At 43.9% G+C, this 11,374-nt stretch overlaps 1 protein-coding gene across 1 annotated transcript; it reads right to left on the bottom strand.

The window, feature by feature from the left end:
- Nucleotides 1–5,110: 5,110 nt before the first annotated feature.
- On the bottom strand, nt 5,111–10,865 carry LOC119719571. Its single transcript, XM_038189046.1, has 3 exons — nt 10,280–10,865; nt 7,674–7,886; nt 5,111–5,793 (listed from the first exon to the last, which is right to left on the bottom strand). Exons 1-3 carry the CDS (start codon nt 10,292–10,294, stop codon nt 5,698–5,700), a joined length of 324 nt encoding a protein of 107 aa, XP_038044974.1. The 5' UTR covers nt 10,295–10,865; the 3' UTR covers nt 5,111–5,697.
- Nucleotides 10,866–11,374: the final 509 nt, after the last annotated feature.

Below are 11,374 nucleotides of genomic sequence, written 5' to 3' on the forward strand. Positions count from 1 at the left end.
TTTCTCGGCCATCACGTTGATCAGTTTGGTATCCGCCCGTTGGCAGACAAGGTGAAGAGCATCCAGGAATTCCCAGTGCCGGAGTCACTTAGCAAGTTACGAGAATTTCTTGGGTTGATCAACTTCTACAGACGGTTTATCCCCAATTGTGCAGACACCGTTCAACCTCTCACTGACATGCTCAAGAACTGTAAGAAGAAAAACCAGCCCATCGAGTTGGACGAGCGTGCCCGGTCAGCATTCGAGCGCGTCAAGGCAAAATTAGCAGATGCAACGCTGTTGGTCCACCCAAAGGCTGAGGCACCATTGTGCCTTCTCACCGATGCATCAGATGTGGGAGTCGGGGGTGTTCTACAACAATGTGTAGATGGAACATGGCAACCTCTCTCCTTCTTCTCGAAGCGTCTCCAACCGGCCGAAACACGCTATAGTACATTTGGCAGAGAACTCCTCGCAATTTACCTCAGCGTGAAATACTTCCGTCATATGCTCGAAGGTCGCTCGTTCTGCATTTACACAGATCACAAACCACTCACCTACGCTATGCATTCCAAGCCAGATCGCCATTCACCACGTGAAGTTCGTCATCTTGATTACATCTCACAGTTTACGTCTGACATCCGTCACATCAGTGGGAAATCTAACACGGCAGCAGATGCACTTTCACGCATGGCACTAATCGATGCTTTGGAGGTTTCCGATGTCATCGATTTTGAGGCCATAGCCGCTGCCCAACAGACCGATGCGGAATTACTCAACCTGACCAACACTTCGTTACGACTCATCACAGTGCCTCTCCCCACATCGCCTGGCACCATCATCTGTGACACGACTACGGACAATCCTAGGCCTTATGTTCCTCACAAGTTCCGACGGCCCATTTTCAATGCATTACATGGCTTGTCTCACCCTGGTATCAGAGCGACGCAGCACTTAGTCTCTGCACGTTTTGTGTGGCCCGGTATCAACAAAGACGTCAGGACCTGGGCTAAAAGGTGTCACCAGTGTCAACGTTGCAAGATTCATAGACACACCAAATCACCTTTGGGAACATTTTCCACGCCCGACGCTAGGTTTGCCCATGTCCACATTGACCTCGTTGGCCCGCTTCCGCCTTCCAATGGACAGTCATACTTGCTAACTTGCGTTGACCGCTTCACCCGATGGCCGGAGGCCATACCCATCCCTGACATCACGGCAGAGACGGTTGCTCGAGCTTTCATCACCCATTGGGTGGCCCGTTTCGGTGCACCTTCCACCATCACTACCGACAGGGGACGACAATTTGAGTCCTCACTTTTCCGAGCTCTCACAGACATGCTCGGCTGCACGCGAATCCGCACGACATCCTATCACCCTTCCGCGAATGGACTCGTAGAACGCCTACATAGACAGTTGAAGGCATCCCTCAAAGCTCACACTAATCCGAAGTGGACCGAATCCCTTCCGTTTGTGTTGCTTGGTGTCAGGACCGCTGTTAAATCAACTCTCGGTTGCTCCTCTGCAGAGATGGTTCTCGGTACTACACTCCGATTGCCCGGTGAATTTGTTGCACCTAGTCCCACAGATGGGGATCTGGACCCCAGTGACTACATCCATCGTCTTAGACGACACATGCAAACCATTCACCCTCCGCCACCTCGGTCCCAGCAGAGCAACTCTCAGGTGCACCCTGATCTCCTCACGTGCACGCATGTATACGTTCGACACGACGCAGTGAGAACGCCACTTCAGCCCCCCTATGATGGCCCGTTTCTGGTACTCAAACGGACGAACAAGTTTTTCGTTTTGGACAGGAAGGGTAAGCACGACACCGTCAGCATTGACCGTCTCAAAGTCGCATACCTTGAGGATGCCATACCCGTCGGCCTCAGGGCACCTGCGATCCCACAGAAACTTCCTCCTGCCATGCCCCCTCCTCGACCCACGCCGCCTCCTCCAGTTCCAGAGGTCAAGACCACTAGATCTGGACGCCATGTACATTGGCCTGCTCGTTATGTCCAGTTTTGCACTTCAGGCACTTGAAACATTTTGATTTGGTCGTTTGTATCGATCGTTTCTTATCTGCTCCGATCTAGGGGGGAGCTACTGTAGTGACTGCCCCTTTAACCATTACGCGGCTTAATGTAAATAACAACATTGGCGTCACATGTAAAGAACTCGCCAATCAACGCCAGCGAACATCTTTGACTGGTACCCTGTATTGTACATACATGTATATATTCGCTGGTGCGTCCACATGTGCTCTGTGTGGGTTTTTCCATGTGTTCTGTCGTTGGTGAAAAGTTACGAGTTATCGCGTTTTGACATTTTTGAGCACCAATCTTCAGCAGTATTTTATCAGCGTTTATCATCGTCTTCGTGTGTTTTTCGTCAAGTCAGTAATCGTCTGTTTGTGTCCTGAACAATCCTCGTGGATAAAAACTCTATACGAACAGTGGTTCGTGCATCCGCGCCAGGAGAAATATCGCGATCGACAGAGTCAATATTCGTCCCGCGGCGAGAAGACCGAGCGTGTGGACTCGTGCCCAATTCTCGGACAAATCTCTTGGTGAGTTGACAACAGCTTTCGTACTGAGTATAACCAAAAATACCCTACAAGCTGATTGTAGTTACGTGATGTCACACACTGAACAAATAATAGTACACTGTAACCGCACGCACATGTGCGTCATGTCAACACTTGCACTCATTCAAGAATTTGCCCAACTACAAACAGAAACTTCCAAACATGTGTCACTTGACACAACTTAGGAAACAACCTTCTTTTATTAGGGGAAACGGCCTCCAGATATGGAGGTTAGCTGTGAATTAAATGAGCAGTCCCTGAGCAACTGGTGGTCTACTCTAGAGGGTGTGCATGGGTAGGGCATCTGGTCACACCTACCGGTACATGTACCCCTAGAAAAGCGTACAATGCCTGTTGTAAAAGGGTACACCATAGAAACCAACTGACCAGGTTTGGTGAGAAACGTCGCCTTGGGTGGCAACTCACCTAGTGTCGATCACAAACAAAAGTTGGCAGACTCTAACATCGTTGAAAGCAAGTTCATATCTTTTTTCACTTTCAAATTATTTGGCACTTCCGGTTTCGACCGGAAGGAAGGGTCACGTGATTTGACGCACACAAGATAAAATGAAGATCATATATTATCATGTCGATTCCCGCAAAATTCAAGTTCCGGTCTCTCACGGTTGATTTTATATTGAATTTCAAAGATTAAATTTATTATTTTTTGAAGTGACGTCATGTGACCTATGATGACGTAATTGCAAAAAAGCACATCTTCAGTTGGTTGTGCATTCATGTATTGACAATTGAAGTTCATATATGTTTTCATGTTAACAAACAGTTCTGGAGAAGAAATGTGTCTTGAAGAATAAAAAGAATAATAGTAAATTCTTACAATAACAATAGGTGTTGGGCTGAGGCCCAACACCTAAAAACACGTCGCCGCATCAATTCCGGAACTTCGGTCTGACCAGAGACCGACTATTTTTTTGGGGGGGGGGGGGGGGCCTTACCAAGCATATTTTTTATCACGCCATTTTACCCGGCAGTGATTTACGAAAACCACCACCATTTATAAACAGCAAAGACTTATAATATATTTAGTGTACCATTACTTTTTATTTGCCAACTTCAGAGAGTTTTTCCACTGAACGCTCAGTTTGGAAAAGGCAGGATGCGCAAGTGTCTGTCTGTTACCATGGCAACACATAAGTTTACCGGACCCCAACAAAGACAAAATTTGGAAAGAAAAACTGCAGGTTATAGGGGCACTTGCAATAAATAAAAATGAGTTTTGAGTTCTGAGTTTTGGTCCTAACTTACTACAGTAACCTTACAGAAGGGATACATTGTGAAAACCCCTCCCAAAATGTCAGTCTGTTACCCATGGAATCATTACACGTATGTTAGGAAGGGCATCCAGCCGTAAAATGTTCTGCCTCAAACTGTTTTAGTATATGATCATGTTGTATTTTGGTACCCAGAATAATAGCACTGGAACCTCTCGTGAAGGTGTCGTTCTCGGTATGGAGTAGGGTTGCTGTGGGCCCAGCCAGTCCATAATCTGACGACCACAGCAAATGTGTAAACTTCATATCTCCTCTTTGAATGTTGTTATTCTGCGTGGCAGGGCAAATGAAGTAGTTGAGACTTTGACTCGGAGACATATTGATATACAATGCATGTTGTGTTCAGGAAACACGATGGAGGGGTTGTTCTGCTAGAATGATCTCTGGAAAAGACTGCCCATATAAACTCTTGTGGAATGGTGATAGCTCCGGATTCGGAGGTGTCGGTGTGCCACTGGCTGGAAAAAAGATTGACAAAATAGTTTCTGTGATTAGAGTTGACCACCGCCTCATGTGCCAACGTGTATTGATTGATAAATTGATTGTCAACATCTTCTGTACATACGCCCTACCATCCGATCACCCAGAGGAAGAAAATGATCTGTCCTTCTCAAAGCTGCTCAGCAACGTCATCAAAGTTCCAACCGAAGAATATCTGGTTGTACAGTAAACTCCGGCTAAGTCGGCACTCTGGGACCCGAGAATTTGTGACGACTTACGCGAATACCGATATCTGCTGTACGTCGTCATTTTGCCGGCTTACATGAATGGTCTTTTGCACACATGATTCATTGCACTATTGACTTCGATTTACCCTGGATTGTCTCCTTAATGCTTGAGTTTAAACCAGCAAATTAATCCTTGCATGAATTGTATCATCGCGTCTGGGGTAGTGATAGTGGAGACCACGATACATACGTGCACAGTAACAAATTAAATGCGTGCATGGTCCGGTATATACCACGCACGCATTTAGCACTGGTCATTCAATAAGATGACCCCCAAAATGGATAGAGCGCATGCCTATAGCCTAGAGGGGGTACTGGTATTGATATGCTCACGATGCATATGCAGCGATCACGGGCCACTTCCTGTACTGCCAACCGCAGTACAGGAAGTCGATGCCAATGCATGATTTGTTGAATGCCGACTTAAACAAAGGATTTTGTAATGCTTTTTATGGAAAGGGGACCGAGAGTAACACGACGACATGAGCGAAATGGCGACTTATAAAGGCCGACTTAGAAATAAAAAATTCAATGGAAATGCATTACGGACAATTGAGACTTTAGTCAGACGGCCGACTTGAGCGATTCAATGAGCTGTACGATGTCGGCTTAGCCAGAGTTTACTGTATGTGGTGACCTGAATTGGCAAGTTGGACAAGCTTCTGCAGGTTTCGACGGTCATCATGGTGGCCACAGGTTTGGCGAACGGAATGCTGAGGGTGTTAGAATGCTGGACTTGTGCACACCTGTCGATCTTGCTGTATCTAACACCTTCACGAAACAAGATAAACAACTTGTCAAATACTGTTCTAGCACTGTGGGTACCCAAGTTGATTACATTCTTGTCAGGCGCTGTGAATTGAAGCTGGTCCGGGATGTAATGGCCATTGGTGGTGAAGAATGCACAAGTCAACACAAGCTTCTGGTGTCAGACCTTGTCTTGCAAACCCATACACAGAAGCCACGTTCTATCCCTCCAAAGAGACAGAATCCCTCCAAAGATTTGGAAACTGCACAAGTCTGACATCCGTGAGGAATATGAAAGAACAGTCAAGGAGTCCTTTGGTACTCTTACGTTGATATCGATTCTGCCCGGAATGACATCAGATCATGTTTGCTGAATGCTTGCAATGCTGTCTGTGGCTGGACCAAAGGTGGTCATCAACGGCAAAAGGTGGATAAGGTAGTTAAACAGAAAAGGAAACTGTGGAAAGATTGGCAAAAAGGTGGTGATAAGGAAAAGTACTTGGAAGCACAGAGAAGGGCAAAGTCTGTCGTGTACAAGACAAACAATACCAGCTAAGGAAGAGAGATTTTAGTAATCTGGAAAGTAAAACAAAGGGAGGAATTTCGTCTTTAAGCTTGCTCACAAAATGAAGTTTGAGAACCAGGATATCGTTGGTGACATATGTATCAAAGACACCCATGCAAAACTGGTTTTTGATGAGAAAGCAAAGCTGAGGAAAGTGGCAGAGGAAGAATCAGGACAATTTAGGCCATGTATGAGAATTCCAAGTCCAGCATACACCTGAATGACCTGTTTAGATCCGAGTTCAGTGTGAAGGTGGGTGTGCATCATGGGACCATGCTCAGTCCTCCGCTCTTCATAATAGTCCTGGAGGTACTGTCACAAGAGTTCCGAACTGGTTGCCCCTGGGAACTGCTGTATGCTGACGATCTGGTGATAACAGCAGAGTCTATCAAGGAGCTCAAACAAAATATCTCTGTCTGGACATCAAATCATAATCAAAGGGTCTTCGTGTCAACATGTCCAAAACAAAGATCCTCTGCAGTAGGCATGGTGTCCAACCTAAAGCTGACCCTGCTAGGCAGCCATTTGCCATCTGCAAGAAAGGAGTTGGCAGTAACTCAATCTTCTGCTCCAGTTGTAACCTTTGGGTTCACAAGCGCTGCTCTGGCATCCGTGGCAGGCTAAAACAAGATCCAACCTTCAAGTGTAAGGTGTGTTCTGATAATGCCGACCCTCAGACACCTGGCATTGCTAATCTAGTTGTGGGTAATGACACTCTTCAGGTGGTGGATTGATTGTTATTTTGGAAATGTCATAAGTCAGTCAGGTGGTTGCTTTGACGCTACAACTGCAAGGGTATGCTCGGCCTGGAAGCACTTTCACAATTTGCTACCAGCTCTGACTAACAAAGGGATCTCCCCACATGTGAGGGATTATGTCTATAATGCCTGTGTGCGTAGTGTTCTCCTGTATGCAAGTGAAACCTGGCCAGTAACTGCCAACGACATCTACTGCCTTACCCACAAAGATAACGCCATGACCAGACCGAATTGTTCAGCAAAGCTGTCAGACAGGAAATTCATGGCTGAGCAAAGGCGCCAAGTTAGTCTGTCTGCTGTTGACGAGGTGGTTCGTTGAGGACGCCTTCGCTGGTTTGGTCACCTGCAGCATATACGAGGACAACTGGCCAAGGAAGATTCTCAACTACCAGATCCCTGGCATCTTACCCACATGCGACAATATCAATAATGACCTGAGGTGCCTGCAGATCGATGCCAGTCTGGCATTGTACCGAGTGGAGTGGAGGAAAGCTATCCAACAGAGGACATGATCATCATGGAGTCCAACCTTCAAGTTCGGGGACAGACGGACTATTAACGGCTGGCTGGAGGGATGGATTAATTTTGTCAAAATGACAGCATGCAAGAAATTCACAGTAATTTACTTTCATTACTATGTTTAAACTAAGATTTTTAACAATAATTTGGTCAATTACTGTTTGGATAGATGCAAATAGTCCACTCTACATGTACCTTTAAGGTTATCAACCAAAATGCACTAATTTGTTTCAAAACTGAATTAGAATATTACTTACTTTTGTATTTTTACAGAAAAAAAGGCAGACAGCCAACTAATTAATTGTTTAGTTTTTCATGCCAAAGTGCAGAATCAACGTGCAACTTTACAGCTTATTGGTGGTGGATAGATGGATACATTTTGATATTTAAATATTCACATACATTGGGCAAAGCTACAGTGTATGAGCAAAGGAAACATTTTAACCATTATACTGAGACACAAATACCCCACTTTTATTTTCTGTTTGATTTTACCTGTTGATATGATGGGGGTGGTGGTGTTTTCCAGGAATTGCTTATATTGTGTGGGTATACTGTATTCCTTTCACTTTCAGACTCCCCTACAAAAGTAAATCCATCCTCCTCCCGGTCCTCCTCTACCATGCCATTTGAAACTCGCTCACTCTGCTTTACGGGTGTTGACTTCTTCCTCCAAAGTGGAAGCTGTGAAAGTGGTGTAGTAATGGCCTATTGAGGAAATCAAAAAAATACATTACATTAATTGAAACATGTATTAGCCCCCCCCCCCCCCAATAGTTCTGCTTCTGGTTTCCCTACCAGTACCTACCCTATTCTGACAGCCCCTACCCTAATTTTTTTTAGGGAAAAACAACCTACCCAAACCCATCAATTTCTACCTTTTACCCTTGACTGCACGCATACACCTCCATATGACCATACACAAAAACAAATTGGCCAAACAAAAAAAACAATCCCTACCTACATGTACCTACCCTATTTTTGAATGCCATGTAACCAGAAGCAGAACTATTTTTTTTTTTGGCCTTTAACATAAACTACCGGTGTGCTGCATAATTTGCAAAGAATGGCATTTTTTTTTTGCTATTATTATTCATTATTATTAAGGGGATCAAGACATGATCGACAGAATGATCGAGAGCCGAATTTTCACTGGTTCATTCACCATCATGTGCCAGATGCTATTTTTGCTGTTTATCAAGCGCGCGCGCGAGTATTCACGCACAGGGTAAATACGCATGCGTAGTAGACTGTCGCATGGTTACCCGTGCAAGAGTCTACTTTGCATGTGCTTTACGAAGCAATCGTGGAACTGTCGCACGGGTGTAGTACGCATGCGGGAACATCGCCTTGCCCCTTGCAACTCATGAAAAGATGGTTGCACACAAAAATGTTAATGAGCATTTTCCTGAGCTCAATGATGCCAAATTGGAGAATATTGTGGACAATAAAGATGCCTCATGTACTCAAAAAAAGTTATCCACAACAACTGTATATACTTTACTGTTTTGTAAAGAACTGAACTTTTCTGAGGTTGAGCAATAATATTCTTCTGGTGAGCTGGACAAGTTTCTCCAAAGATTTGATGCCTTCGAGGTGCATAATATCGACTGTCAAACCATGTCATATTTGTATTCTAGTCAGCTAGTCGCCTTATAGGCAATTCTGAGCCTATTTACAGATCTGCACCACTGATGTCCCCCACCCAATGGTTATTGTCACCAAGTTTGGTTGAGATTGAAGTCAGACTTTTCATATCACAGCAATAAACAGTTAACCTAACCAAAATGGAACACACAGACAGACAGACTGAATACGCTATCGCCATTTTCCCCTTTATAGCTATAAAGGGGCAAATTGTGATAGCGTATTCTGTCTGTCTGTCTATGTGTACACGTCCGTGAGTTCCATTTTGGTATAGTAAAAGCCAAGGGGATAAAAAGAATCATTGTAACTTCTTGACAAATTCTAACATACTGAGTATCTCTATCTGTGTCCGAAACTGGCTTCAAGATAATGCATGCTAATGCCCATGCACGCAAGTTTTGTGAAAAGTAAGTAGCTCAATGTACTTTACCGAGTGTCGTAGTTAGTAAGGCAAAGTAAAAAAAAAAACAAGTTTCTCGTCCCCGCCCGCTTCCTTTTTGGAGGCCGCCTGGATTTTTTTATTATTTTTTATTTTTGAAAAATGCAGTAAAAACACTGAAAAAGTCCACAAATTCATCGGAAAATAAATACTTGCGAAATATGTGAGTCGAAGTTTTCAGTATAGACTCTGTCGGTCACTTTTGTATACCACATAATATCGACGTGTTATCGCTACCCCTGCGGCAGTGCAAGCATGGCGAGTTCACAACAACTCACCCACTTGATTCCCAGACCAAAAGATTCTGACTATTCCTGATGAATCTACGCGCCCATGGAGTCGAGGCTGAGACGTGAGCGTCAGGAATAATTGTCAGGTCTAGGGAACCAGAGTACCAGACTACGTACATGATGTATGTCTATTGATAGTTTTAGACTACAGTCGTTTGAAAATTCAACCGGAATCTGTCTGCCGTACTGTATGCGGTAAATGCCGACTTCAAAGCCAGAATGCAGCCGGTATGAGACTAGCTCACGCTGGAGCATGTGTTTAAAGAATTCGCTTGCGACTTTTGGCGGTTAAAGAAAATGCATCTAAAACTGTTCTTGGTAGACCAATACAACTCTAAAGGACACTGTAAATATGTTGGTTCTCTTGTCCAACTTGTCTTTCATTTTAAAAGTGTCTTTGAACAGTGGAAACACCAACGGTTGCAGGAAATTTTAAAATGGTGGCCATCTTGAAAAAAATAAAAAATAAAAAATAAAAAGCCCCTCTTCCTCCTATTTTTCAAAAACCCGGACGAGAAACTTTTTTTTTTTTTACTCGGCCTAATCAAAACCAAACCGGTATACAACCGGTGTTGTACACAATGCCACGTTCACGGGTCTACCCCCATACCAATATTACCATGACCACTGATGGCTGAGCCTTAAAGCTGGAAATTTCAAGCTACATGTAGGCTACTGTATGTGTATGTATATAGGCTACTTACCCTAGCCTAAATGGAACTTACATTTATGATGCTCATCTCGCTTAAATTTATAGTATCACTCAGGCAGCACTCATCTAGGATTGGAGAAGAGGTGTAGGCGTATGGGCTTACTTAACATTTGCTTAAGCAAGTTGTATACAGAGTAAGTTCAAAATTGTTTCAACTCGATGATGCAACTGTATCCATGCAGAGACATACAGCCATGACATCAGCGGATCTGCTTTGCAACAACTGATCATTCATGTTTACCGGACCACTCATTGTTCAGCATTCACTCAAATACACTTGTCGACTAGTCTATTGCCAACAATCAACATCACAACAAAAATTTCGCTGATTATGTGATGTCTCGAGTAATGTCACTAAATTGCCACTAATCATTAGTTCAGTTCAGCGCTAGTTCAGTTCAGCACTAGTTTGGAAGCTAGTTTACTATTAGGCCTACTGGCAATAGGGGGAATACTACATTATGTTTGTCGTTGAAACCAACAGACTGAGTTGAAACGTCATTTCTAAGCTAGTCATTAAGTCGAGTCACGTAAAAGGCAGGTGATTCCTGACGCATGAAGCGGAGGTCAGCTGATCAGCGGCGCGGAGGTAAACTTGTACAAGGTAGGGTGACCGTAAGGTAATGGCAAAATTCTGCTAGATGCGCTTAAAAAATCTGCTAAATCACCTATTATTACACGAAATACATTATAAACACTTATACTCACATGCAGATGTTATAAAATTTCCTTTAACAAAAACAAAAAACAAAAATTATAAAATCTAATTTCAAGAAAATTAAATTTAAAAATGTGCACGTGTCTAGCCTGGCTTGCAATGGTCTTCGCTCGTACCCCCCGCCCTGGGGTGCATTTAAAGGGAATGTACAACATTTGCTTTTGCTGCAATTTTCAGAAATAAATGGATTTGGAGGATAAGTATGTTATAGAAAATATTGTTTAACTGACTTGTTTCACGTTTTGGGCTTGTAGATGCTGGAAAAACCAAGAAAACCAACCATGTTCTTGTAGTCTGGTTCCCTGACCCGACCCACTTAAGATGAAACGGAGAAAATTGGGGAATTGCAAGGTCACAGAATCAGTCTAGCACTGGCTTGTACCCTTTCAC

Source organism: Patiria miniata, unplaced genomic scaffold (genome assembly GCF_015706575.1).
Source record: "Patiria miniata isolate m_02_andy unplaced genomic scaffold, ASM1570657v1 HiC_scaffold_8, whole genome shotgun sequence".
Classification (NCBI taxonomy): Eukaryota; Metazoa; Echinodermata; class Asteroidea; order Valvatida; family Asterinidae; genus Patiria; species Patiria miniata.

Bases quoted from the DNA above. Each gene is read 5' to 3' on its own strand.
- LOC119719571 (XM_038189046.1), bottom strand. The intron at 5,794-7,673 runs GTAAAATCAAAC...ATCTTTCCACAG, and splicing joins CACCCCCATCATATCAACAG to TTTCCTTTTCTGTTTAACTA.